Raw genomic sequence first — 13707 nt, 5'->3', positions numbered from 1 at the left:
CATAATCAAACTTCACAAACAGCTTGAACTTGTACAATACCTCAGAGAGTGAAAATTACAAAAAAAGTGCTGGTAACATTTACAAAAATCATCCTTACTTAGCAACAATCAGTTTATTCTTCCACACTTTTTTTAGTCTTTTGTATTAAGGCTTAATACTTCTGTATAAAGTATATGCAAGATAAGTCTTCACAGTTTTTCGAAAAAAGTCACAATATTATGTAACATAATGAAGCTTTTACGGCTATTTTCTTTATAATAACAAATACACATCACTGGTAAATATATGTGAAATACAGGGCTTATTGTAAAATGGCAAGTAATGATACTGTTTGCTGAGATAAATTGATTCCACACACTGTTATAGGAAAGTTCTGACATACCCTTGCTATAACTGAAGGAGGAGGAGAAAAAAAATATGATAAGCATAAACACTTGGGAGATCGCCTCCAAACTTTGGCACATCCCATGAAACAATTTCACAAAGAATGAGATTTATTTTTGAAATCATACATATGGAAGAATAGTTAAACTGGCATAAAGTGAAAACATGCTGTGTAGTAAGGTGCTAAAATCAGAGATATTACACTGCCAGCCTTTTTTTTTTTTTCCTTTTTTACCCCACATGGACTGACATGAATAAGGTGCATTTGTAAGACTCAAAAGCATGATGTAGGCCTTTCTTAGATGTCAACGAAATATGCAATAAATACAAGTCTTCAAAAACGACCTAAATGAATTTGACCAATAGTCTCGAGGCGACCTCGTATACTCATGCGTTCCCATGGATTCAGAAAAATGAAAATCTCTTCTGCAGTTGTGTAACTCTAACTGTGGCATGTGAAAGTAAAAGCTGTATTGTATCGGTAAAATGGTATGTGTTATTTGATTTTTTTTTTTTGTGTTGTTTTTTCTGTTTTTGTTTCGTTTTACCTTTAACTGTCGTGAAAAACTGGATGAGTAAGGAGATGGAATTTGAAAACTAAATGCGAAACTAAGCCAAGATATATTCACAAGATCCTCTAAGCTGCACTGGTTTACAGGTCAACAGATGAGAGCTCTAGCCCTAGACTTACCAATTTCACCCTCATGCATACTGTACGGTTAAAGTGACGCAACAAGCTTGCTTAAATAGTCTACATCACAAAAAGCAATTTGGTTTTAGTGCAAACACAATTGGCTGGCTTCAGCTTCTCAATAATAACAAGCTCACCAAGGAGATTACAAGAAGGCACATACTTATGCTTCCTCTAACACGCAACAAATTTAGACAAACCGCAACATCTTTCAACAACACCACAAAGCGGTGAAAACAGGAAAGCTACTACATCCAGATAAAATGGTGACGTTTTGCTCTTTGTGAATTTTTGAAAAATTTACACTTATTTATCAGAAAAATATAGTGACGTTCGGGCCGATCGCTAATGCTGCCGGTAAATGACCCTAATTGAAAATGACGTATGATACATTTTGGTGGCTTCTCTACATAAGCAGCCAATGATGGTGCGTTCATTGACGAAAAGAAGAACAAAAAAAAAAAAAGATGCATTTTGGATTTTCGTTTTTTCATTATTGTTTCGTTTTAAAGCATTTTTTTTTTCTGGAACATCCCAGAAAAATATCACTCAAAGTTTTTAAGGGAAAGGTGTGCACGACGGCGGACAGCTGGGTTTCTCTTTTGGCATTTGTGTTTATTTCTAAACATGTTGGCTTGTGTGATGAAGACGACTGACTCGTGGTGAACGATTCCATCCCTCATAACATCCCTACTCTCACTTCGGATCTGTAAGAGCTGCTTGATTTGTCCAAAACAATCACAGGAGGAAACAACAGTTTTAATGCCCCTCAAATCTGGACACTAATACTCAGGGTACTGCTGGGTAAATTTAACATAAAAAAAAGAAGAAGAAGAAGAAGGAAAAAGGGGCGAGGGGAGAAAAAAAAGAACCCTGCTACAAACAGCAATATATGGATGTCATGTGCATTTAAAAAACCAATTCTGTACCTTTGAATACAAAAAAAACAAAACAAAGTAAAACACGTCAAATATCACCATTTACTCAGCATTCCCATGGTGAGGACAAGCGTCCCATACTATGGTTCAAATATGTGTCGTGTGAATTATATTGCTTTTGATAGAATAAGACCAAAATCAGTCTAGTGCAAATCTCTTATCTGGTTTGAGAAGTGGTGGTAGGTGTAATGAGAGGCAACTGTTAAATCTGCTCTAGAAAGAACATATCGGGTGATTCTGACAACTACTTAGCTGTGAAGTGGTATCCCTTTATGAATTTTCTTTTCCAGAAAAGAAAAACAAATCTGTCACCAGTCTATGCCATAACAACAATTTTGAAGGACATCCCTAATAAATAGTTCCTATTAAATATATATATATATTTTTATATATAACCCATCACCTACTGAATGCAATTAACCAGCACAAAAGGAAATATGGTAACTCCTTCTATCCAAATAACTCCTATTTTGATCGGGAGGATGGCGGCCATGTTACTCACCCTCCCGTGTACAGCGGGGGGAGGGTGTGCTTTGTCTGTCAGCTCACATCGGTGCTAACGGGTGTTGCCTGTGCAGTTATGTCTGTCAAATACATCTCTCAACTTGGAAATGTTGGAAAACTCACTCCAGTCCAGTGTTTGACAAATCATATTATAAAAACATCCTTGCACATACATTTAAAAAAAGAAAAAAGAAAAGAAAAAACTTTATCCCCTATTTCAAAACAGCAGTCAATACATTTCATACAAGCTTGTTTCATAACAACAATAATAACAACATACAAACCAACTTGGAGCATAAATTATCAAAAACAAACTGAACACATTACTGCAGCATATATTTCAGGGTTGCTTAGTTGTGATGTTAACTAACTTTACTACAACAGCTCCACTTCTGCCAAGTTCATAACTATATAAGAGATGTCTTTTTTTTCTTTTTTTATGAAGGGAAATAGTCAAAATCAAAAGCTGACATAGGCAAAAAAAAAAAAAGCCTGACAAAATATACACATATTTATAACCACATCTCAAATTTCAACTCATGTGCATGTTTACAAAAGCATCTAGGTACATGATATGGCAGCAAAAAGCCTGAAAGCACGATGGAAGAAGAAGAAAAATCAAAATCAAACCTAAGCTGCTTTTTAAAAAGGGTGCGTGTAATTTTGGATTTTAAATGTTAATATCTTCGGCCCGGGTTTTGATTTAAAAAAAAAAAAAAAAAAAAAACCCTGCCTGAATTACAGTAATTCAATTTTCTATTTTGAATACACAGGATGAACAAATACAGCAGATTTTACCCAGATTTGGACCTCATAGTTATAAAACTAATTGTTGCCAAATGATTTACATTCGCTATTACAAAAATATACTCTTTTTTTGAATCACTTTGATAAATAATACCTAATCACGTCGCGATGTTGAAATCCATCGTACAGTTTGGTTTGAATTTACTTTTGTTGCGCAGTGACAACCGGCTTTGTTGCCTTTCTTTCAGCGAACATTAAGGTCGATTTGTTAATAGGTGACGAGCACCTAAACTAGATTTGAGTTGCTGAGACTTAAAGTTGTGTATAATTTTTTTTTCCATTTTTTTTTTTTTTTTTTTTGGCTTAATAAACAACTTACAAATATGTGCAAACTTAACATCTTGGTCCATCTCAAGTATAAATGGCTGAATGTACTCTTAAGTTACAATGTCAGATTAGTTACTAGGGACAGCCTTAAATATATTAAACACAATCCAATGTGAAGGTGAAAGTGTACACCGATTTGCTAAATGTGTGTATAGAAGACGTAACCAATGATTATTATGTTTTGCCAGAGGAACAATGCAACATTTACAATCTTATACATGTTTTAACATGCAATAGTTTACATCACAGCTATTGTGTCAGATTCATTTTTATGTTTTGTTGCATTTCTTATTTTTAAAAAAAGAAAATCTATTTTGGTCTACAATAGGCAAATTAACACAACCACAAAACTATAAACAAGTGACATAACGTATACGCATTTTCACAAGCACCCTGCCATGAGATTAAAAACAAAGAAAATCAATCATATTAATATTAATAATAGTAATAATAATAATAACGGTGGCAATCTAGCCCAATTGTAGGAACCCCACACACATTATAAAGAAATATTCATTTTTTCAAAAACTTAAAATTGTCCTAACCTTTTCTTTGGTTTGTTTGTTTGTTTTATTTAACTTCTAATGATTACCATGGCCCCGTTTTGCTAATTACCCCCAACCTGCCCGTTTTATGAAGACACAGTGCTAGTGCTGAAATTTTTCATCTAAGTCTTCAGTGATGGCAGACCACGAGTTGGCCGAGACCACGGCCAACGTCATGGCGAGGAACCTCGACTTTTTCTAATGTCTCTGCACTATTAAAGAGTGACCTACACAGAGAGAGAGGCAGAACGATAGCATAGTGTATATGTTGTCTATAAAACCAGTCCGCACAAGCGTTAGCTGTGGTCAGAGCTTATAAGGGTTTGTGATCTCATGGCAAAGTTTGAAATAAATGTCGAGATGAGATCTAAAAAAAAATTTAAGAAATTAAAAAAAAAAACGAAATGGGATAATTTTTAGGGAAATGTAAATTTTTGCTAAACTTGTGATAAGCAAGTCTGCTACCACACAGGTTTGTAAAAACGATTAAGTGCTGGGAATTCTCCTTAATGTTTGGTTTGAGTTGGAATGTGCTGCTCTGAACAGGAATGCATGTTTTTAGTTGACGCTGCTGCACACCTTTAACCTAATCGTCTCATCCAGCTGAACTAAGCCAAAAAGACTTGAGTGACTGAGAATACAAAGAGGCTCAGCTCTTCAGAGTCCAAGTCCCCTCATCAGTGTGATAAAGAAAAGATACTGAATGCGTGTTATCCAGGGACTCGATAACAAAGTACTCCTCCACTGAAAAAAAAAAAAAAGCTGTGTAGACAGGACTGCATGCTTTATTTGGACTGTTCGATGGTAGTTACCTGAAGATGGTGTTTTATTTCTAAAACAACACATCTGGGGTAGAGTAATAACTGCATGTTCGGAGAATAGTAAATATAATCTAGATATTGTAATAGCTTAGTATAGCTGTGTCTACTTGAAAATCTGAACAGCTGCTTCATTATGTCTGCAAAACCCTTAAATTTCAAACAGAACTGTTTCTGAGGATGTCATAGTGTGACGGTTGAATGACAGGGACTAGCTATATCACATTGCCTATATTTGTGATGCTTCCTTTTAACAGTAAATGTCTATGAAACTAAGTGTATATTTGTTAATCATAGCTGTTTTCTCCTAATTTAATTGAAAACTATGCATTATGGAGGATTCAAAGATTCAAAATAAAGGCAATCACTTTCTTTTGGCATGCTGCATTTAATGTTATAAAAGGTTTTGCATTTAAGAAAAAAAATGAAGATTTTTTTCTTCTTCTTTATATTTGTCTGCTTCCCTCTTACTCTTATAATTTAAAGTCTCCCCTCATCCTCCCCAAATTTGGCACCGTAACTAGGCTGGAGAAGGTTAGAGAGAAAACTGTGGTAATTAGTCCACAGGGGACAAAATAATAAGCCATCACAAAACCTTTTATCTCAGAGCCACTCGGTCCTGAAACTTGATTTGTGGTTTTTCATTCTGCCGTATTTCTCTCTTAGTTTTTGTTCATCCAAGCACCTAAAGACTGCTGTTCAGGGAAGAGCTGTTTATCTGTAGCCAAAACTTTCAATTTGGCATCCCACTTTTTATTTCCAAATTGCGGTGATAAAAACCGGCCAGTCTAATGTTTAATAACCATTTTCTTTTCTCTTTTTTTTTTAACCACATTGCTCGTTGCTTGCCCTTTACGATTCCAAATCCAATAAATAACAAGGCTGTAAGATAAGATAAAACTTTAATGATCATTGTGGGGAAATTGGGCATTGGCTTGCATTTGGACGGGCCTGCCATCAAGGTCAAAGCACGCCTGGTGTGATTTGCGCACAGTGTACTTTGGAGCCAACTAAGAACCTTAAAGCAGCTTTCAGATCCTACAGACTGCAAACCATTTCATTCATGTAGTCTCAGAGGAGGCAACTAGTGGCATTCCCACAGATGTTATTGTAATATGAAAAAACGCAACGGCCATAATGACCAACAAAGAGAATCAAAAATATTCAACGATTCTACTTGTTTTTGTTTTGTTCGTTTAAACTTCACCTCTTCTGGCTGATGTGTGGCTCCCCCTGCTGTTCACAAAATGCCACTGCCCTTTCTCCCCAAACATACAGTACAGTACAGTATATGGCTTGTTTGCAAATGTGAAAAACTGGAAAAAAAAAAGCCTCATCTATGACAGAGAGCAATGTGACAGGAAAACAAAATGGCTATCCAGTATTAGGATTTCATATTTTAATTTCCAACTGCCATCTAAACCAACCAATCAAAGGCGTGCGTGATTGCATTTTAAATCTTTTCATCCTCCAAACTGTATACATGTATGTTTAAAAAATAAAACTAGCTGATGTAGTCTTTACTGTATATGAATAGAACATTTCAGGTATTTAAAGGGTTCTCTTATGCACTCACAACCACCAGGTTTTTAGCAGTAATAGTATAAATAGTCTATTTTTCATTAGTCCACTGTGTATATTCTGTATTTGTGCAACGTAGGAGAGAAAAACTATGAATATTCTGTATAGTTGCTGTATGTACTGATAGGCACTTGATAGGCGTACTCCCTATATCACACAAGGTATTGTATATTCTAGCTGCAATTTTATCAAACTATCTGAAAATGTATTCTTTATCTGTGTGGAGATGGTGATACTTAAAATATATATAGTTTATTTGTAAGAAGTTATCTATTTCATTCTTATGTGTACTGTAGAAGGACGAAAAAAGCAACGAAAAAAATAAAAAAGCTGTTAAGTATTATATGAATGCGTTCATGTGTTTTCTACTTTTGTGACTTTCTTCGCGCCTAAATAAAATAAATCTGGCTTAAAATGTGTGGAGACAGACTTAAAGACAAACAGGAAGACAGACACATGCTTATCAGAATAAAATGAACCTGTTCCTTACTCAGTATCACCCTCACCATTACTATCTTCCATTTCCTTGTTTTCAACTAAATGCAAAGCGTATATGCATATATATATAATACACTGTGAAAAATAACCGACTATTCTTTATTCAGTCGCGCGAAGCTATGTATGTATAAACAACACCACTATGACCACCAGAAAAAAGCAGAAGGAACTCCGAAATAAAGAAGTATAACAATGAATTAAACTTACTGCAAGAAGGACAACAATGTACTGTAGACCCTGTGTCTCTACACTACGATAAACAAAACATAAACAGGAATATATCTGAAACACAATACAAACAGCTGCAGGCTCAAGACTAGTATCTACTTTTCAATATGTTTTGTTCAGGAAAATATGCGTACACTTTGCAAACATAAAGTCTAGTCTAACAACTAGAAGAAGCACGATTGAGATAAGGACTTTTTTTTTCTGGATAATGTTGCAACTTTTCAACAATTTTTGACTTGGGGTTTTTTTTTTGTTTTTTTTTGCAACACTGAGAAAAGAGAATTAAGCACCACCACGAGTATCTGAAGCAGTATAAGGAATATATAACTATGGACAGTGAAGAGCGTGTGATGCCAATGCGACAGGGGACAGAGGGGGAGGAAGCCTGGGTATGCTCTGAGCACGTTATGACACACTGGAGAGAAGGTGCTTCCCCTTCCGAGCCTGGTCTGCTATCAAACACCTTATGATACAAGAAGTCAACTGACGACGGGACGAGTTATTTAGCCCTCATCCAGATAACGTTGAGATTGGCTACTTTTGTTATTCCAAAAGAAGTGATAGAGAGAAACGATTGATAGTGAACTTGTGAAATCAAATATTTGGAGGAGAAAAGAAAAAGAAAACCAACATCGAGCTACTTAACCTACTATTTAGACCAATGATACCACAAAGCTGGTTGTACTCATCTAGCTACAGTCAATAGTGCATTTGATATACGTGTTTACACAAAATATGTAAAAATTTCGGTGCCATGAAGGAATGCTAGATTACTGAATACACACGTTACACTGAAACGATTTCATTAATGTCTCTGCCTTTGCTGTTAAAGAAGTGATGATGTTAGTTTGGCAGTGTTTATTTGGTACTGAACAGACAACAAACACCAACATCATGAGCTGTGCGCCATACGTGTGGCAATACTGTTGGAAAGAGATCTCGGCAGTTGCTTACATATTTCTATTTAGTGCATTGTCTGTTAAGGCATGAGATTACCCTCCACGTGCTGTGTAGAGACAAATATAGCACTAGCATGCAGCAATATTGCCATCCTGGCAACAACAGCTACAAACAGGAACCATGTAGTTTAGGCTTATATGCACACCATAAGAGACGGGCCCAATCAAATGTTAAATAATGTGCTACTTTTACTGAGGACCAACCTCACGGCTTTTCAGTGTATTTCTAAAGTGTGGCCGATTTATTTTTATTTCAGTTTCAGACCAGGAGAATCCAGAATCCCGACATCACCGGGTCTCACATGTTCGTCACTTGACTTCATCTGAAACCGACTCGGCAGTGATGTGAAATCTAGTAGCAATTATATGAAATTTAGCATCAAAAATGCTTGACACAACTTCTCCAATCTGGTACAGTGAAGTCAACAGTACTTGACCTAAGCTTGAGTAAAATCCTCCGAACAACTGTTACAGGTGCCTTATTAGCCCAAAAGGTTTGGAGAGCTGCTTCTCATAGTACCTGCGCTGCATATTGCAAAGGAAGCCCTACAGTTCAGATATTCCACTTATCAACATTTTGATTAGGCTATATACCACACAGACACTCACAGACATACGGACACTAAGGAAGGGACACAACTGTGTACGACTGACGGACAGATATCAAAGAAGCCGCATTCCATCACCTCCCCTACACCTTTAAACCCCACAGAAAAAAGTTGTTCTAGGACACATACCATTTATGTTACACACACACACTTTATAAATGTTTTATTATTAATAATATAATAATAGTTATTATTATTTTTTTACCTCCGCCAACAGCGTCGGACGGGAGTTTGTTTATTATTACTGTTGTTGTTGCACTGTTAATGTTGTTTGGCTTGGATGTTTCTCATAGGAAAATTCTGCTCTTTTACTAAAGAAATGCAGTTGAATAAAACTGTTACAGGGAGCTGACTCCATAGAAGAGTGAATTCAAAGGTTAAAACATAGATGAGCACACATAATGGTACAGGTTTAAATAAAAACAGGTGCTTGCATTAACACGGCACAAGTATATATACTGTAGGTAACTGCAAGCAATAACAAAAGCCAAGAATCGCTGAAGTACTTAATGAAGAAATTGAAACAAAGCTATTCTATTACATGTGAACTCTACAACCAAATGTTAGATTTAAAAAAAAATCCTCTTTTCTAAAACTATAATATCTCTGTTAACAGTAGTGCACTTATTGGTTTAAGCAGTGCAACATATATGCAAGAAAATAATGCAGTCCACTTATCAAGATTTTTTTTAAAAAAGTTGTTGTTTTTTTCCTTTGAAATTGAATAAAAGAAAATCATAGTTCATTTAAGGAAAATGATTAAATATCAAGCACAGGCATTTTAAGAAAATGTGCAAAGTAGCACTTTTTTTTTTAAAATCGACAGCGGGTCTTTTTAAGACCCCCGTATGCAGTTAGTTATTCTTTTAATAATACAACTACGAAAGTGTTTGCTCACATAAATGAGCAAATCCTTCAGATTGCAGTTGCAGGCAGTTGCGTGCGTGCGTCTGTGTGTGTGTGTGTGTCCGAGTGTATGTGTGCGTGTGTCTGTGTGTGTCCTATTTTGGATTAAAAAGCAATAAAAAAAAAAAAAAAAATTGAAATATCAGAAATGAGCCTTAAGTGATGTGATGCAGGGATGACAACTTGCACACACTAGCTTCCAAATCTATTCTGTACATGCTGTTGTCTAGGTTTTAGAAAAATTAGGAATGTATGCTATTGTCTACAAAGTCCATTTGCAACTTGTGGTATACCATGAAACAGTGTGATAGCAATCAGTCAGTGGAGCTACTTGTTTTGCTTTCAGACTGTATTTCCTTTCAAAACACTGCACGCTATTTGAGCCTTCAGGGAGAGCTAGGACATGAAAAGCAATGCATTTAGCTCCCATCTGCTGAAATAGCTTTGCAATATCATTAAACGGGTTATACAGGTGCTCTGTGATCAGGGGTGACGTTTCCTTTAATTTCAAATTTGATTCAAATTAAATGATCCACTCCTAAACAACACTGTTTCAATCAACAACTAGCCTAACCCCTCCCCGATATTCAAATTCAATTATCAAATTAAAACCACATCGGCTACTTAATAACAACAATAGTTGAAGTGACAAATCTTTGTTTTGTTTGGGTTTGTTTTTTTTTTATCTATATCCCATAACAGTCAGGTGCAAGTTGAGGAGCAGCAATTATGAAGGAGAGAGTTTAGTCGCATATTCCAACCTGCCAAAACTATGAGCGTGAAAGGCTAAATAAAAACCGTCAGCAAAAACAATCTTTCTTTTTTTCTTATGTTTTGACATGGAAGAGGTCTAATAGCCTTAACAGTCTTTTGAAGATATTAGTGGCAGTGTATGCAAATGAGTTAAACTCCAAACTTCAGAAAAAAAGAAACAGATTTTTGCTCAAATACTGTCTCATCAACACACCGTAATTTAGTCATCTTTACCATCAGAATGCATGGACAATAATTATAAAGCATGTGAGAAATATCTGCCCCCGTCACCGCTGACGAGGGTGTTACATTTCAGGACAATGATTGAAATTGGTACCTTGACAATGGCTGCATTATAATCCCTTAATACAATAGGAATAAATAAAACCCAGTGTCAAATTAACTACTCTCCTTTTTTTTTATTTCATATAAGAAGGCAATCTTGTGACCATCAGTATTTTTAGAGGGAATATGTAGCCCAACCCCAGGTGTTTTTTTTTTTTCTTATTATTATTGTTGTTGTAAATTATACCACAGTAAGCTTGGACATCTAAAGTTTCCAAACTGGTCAATATGGGTTCACAACTGCCATGATAGATATTTCATGGCAATGTACACACACACACACACATACACACACACACACACACACACACACGGTAACGCACACACACGCACACACTTGGATAAACAGACAGACACATGCAAATGCACGAACGTTCAAACAGGTATATTCATTCAGACATGTCGACACAAAAGGTGTGTTTGTGTGTATGTGTTTCTTTCGTAGGCCTTTCGGTAGTGTTCAACACATAAATCAGTATTTTAGGAAAGCATACATTTAGAGGCCTGTAGTTAGGATCCATCCAGTAGATCAATATCAAACTACTAAGCCTTAAGGCCACCATCTTTTTTTTTCTTTTAGAATAACAGAAAAAAAAAATCTTTTTTTTTTTTGGGAAACTTAATGTGCCAGTGTCTATACTCATTACTCTTCATACCTCAAAATAAGAAAAGGAAAATCTAGTGCCATTTTATTTGTCATTCTTTTTGAAAGAAGTTTATCTAGTTGTACTTATCCATCGGAGACATGCATTCGCATGTGGTCATTGAAGTGCTCCATTTGGTCAAACTTGGCAGGGCAGACGGAGCATACGTAGGTGGTCCCTTCTTGGCAGCTCGCTTCTGCAGCTACACCCACTCCTGTTCCAACCCCAGCCCCTACTCCAGCACCTCCACTTACTGGCATGGCGAGGGCAACCACTCCAGCTCCGGGCTCAGGGACGGCCATAGGCATGGGAATGGAGACAGGACCCGGGGCAACTGCACTCCCTGACAGCCCAGTGATGGCGCTGGCTGTGCTGTGCAGGGCCATGTGCCTCTCCAGCAGGGTCTTGTGTGAGAACTTCTTCTTGCAGATGTAGCACTCATAGGACTTCTCTCCACGGTGCAGCCGCATGTGGACGTTGAGAGAGCTCTTCTGGGTGAAGCGCTTGTTGCAGATGCTGCACTGGTAGGCCCGCACCCCCGTGTGTGTCACCATATGTTTTATTAAGTAATCCTTCAGGGAGAAAGAGCGCCAGCAGATGCTGCATTGATGAGGCTTCTCACCTGGATGTGCATGAAAGACAAAAGCATTAAGGAGGGTGGGGGGAAAAAGGGGGAAGAAAGTTGTGGATTAGGTTAGGAATATGGACAAGATGGGTGTCAAAAAATCACTACTAAACATTTTAAATGATTAAAATCTCACAATGTATCTCCAGACCAGGTGGACGTGCAATTACTGAACGGTGAAAGAAAAATTTATTCAAGGGAAAATTCTTATAACCCTTCTCACCCTTTCTCTGGTTTCTTTCTCTGAGGTTAATTTAGCTCCATCTGTTTATCACATAAACATCCACCTCGATAGGGACATTCACTGAGGTCTGTGTGGCGCGGTCATTTTTAATGAAAGATTTCAGGGTGCGCACGCTGCTGTGGGTAAATCAGCCATTACGAAGGCACGTGTCTGATTTATTAATTACAAAAAAATTGGACCAAATTAGTAGTTGGAAATTGAATCAAGGCTAATTTTGACGCTAAACGCTCCTGAAACACAGCCAGCTGACTCTTAAGCCCTACATAGAAAAAAAAAACATGGCAGGATCAGCTGACTTCAACTTGTACAGCAACATCAGACGCCCAAAGCCACAGGGGTTACTTTTCCAGTACAGGAACACACCTCTGGCTAGAATTATTTAAACCTGCGTTTGCTGTATTGTGATGCTGCTTTCACGTTGCGCTGCACGCTACAGCGCCGTGGGAAAGGTTTAGGTTTCGTCACAGTTGCTCTGATACAACATGCGCAAATTTAAAAAAAAACAAAACACACAAAAAGCGAGAAAACGATACATTTGAAGTATTTTACAAAAATGTAATAACGTTGTAATGACGGCGCAGAAAAGTGGGGCTAAAATGTCAGGACTGCGAAAGCAATATTTTATGCATCTATTTGGCATTTCTGCCACTTTGTCGCGACGTTAAGATCATTTTCCATAATTGTCTCTGCTGACATTATGGGCTGTAAAATATTAACATATCAATAATAACGTAAAATGAACAGGCGGAGAAGGAGACTGATAACACAAGTTGTACCACGCAAGTTAATGAAGTTCTGTGTATCGACTGCTTTTCTGCTGTGCCGAATGAATGAATGTGTTGCCACCTGCTTTCATTTAACGAAGCTAATAAATTCTGCTTTTGCTTTGTCTTTTTTTGTTTATTTCCACTTGACCCGACCCAGGCCCTTGCAGAGGTCAGGTTTCAGGGTCACAACACATGAGCAGCACATACATAACAGGTATTTTACTGTGTTGCCCGGGGGGGCGGTGTACTCGCAGTACAGTGATTCATACCGCTGAAAAGCATTCTCTATGTCTCTGACAGGTTTTTGATTGCAGAAAAATGACACACTACCTCTGCTGCACGTGTTATCATTATCTTTTTAGCTATTTTGAGTGCGCCGCGTCAACGTGCCCTGTGAAGATGTGATATATTACATTTTCTGGGGTACTTTGTAACTCCTGCTTAATAAACAAACAAAAGATGTTATCTTGTGTATGCGTTAGATGTATTCTCATATGGACAGCAGCGGCATGTTATACTAAATCACGCTGGCAT

At 37.1% G+C, this 13707-nt stretch overlaps 1 protein-coding gene across 1 annotated transcript in view; it reads right to left on the bottom strand.

The window, feature by feature from the left end:
- zbtb20 (zinc finger and BTB domain containing 20) overlaps positions 1-13707 on the bottom strand; it is a 33706-nt gene continuing 19999 nt past the window's right edge. Inside the window, exon 4 of the mRNA XM_080867302.1 lies at positions 1-12159. Within this exon, the coding sequence (XP_080723428.1) occupies positions 11624-12159 (536 nt within the window). The 3' untranslated portion in view covers positions 1-11623. The remainder of the gene's footprint in view (positions 12160-13707) is intronic.

Source organism: Rhamphochromis sp. 'chilingali' (assembly GCF_963969265.1).
Source record: "Rhamphochromis sp. 'chilingali' genome assembly, chromosome: 19".
NCBI lineage: Eukaryota > Metazoa > Chordata > Actinopteri > Cichliformes > Cichlidae > Rhamphochromis > Rhamphochromis sp. 'chilingali'.
This window is presented reverse-complemented; position numbering and strand designations above follow the sequence as displayed.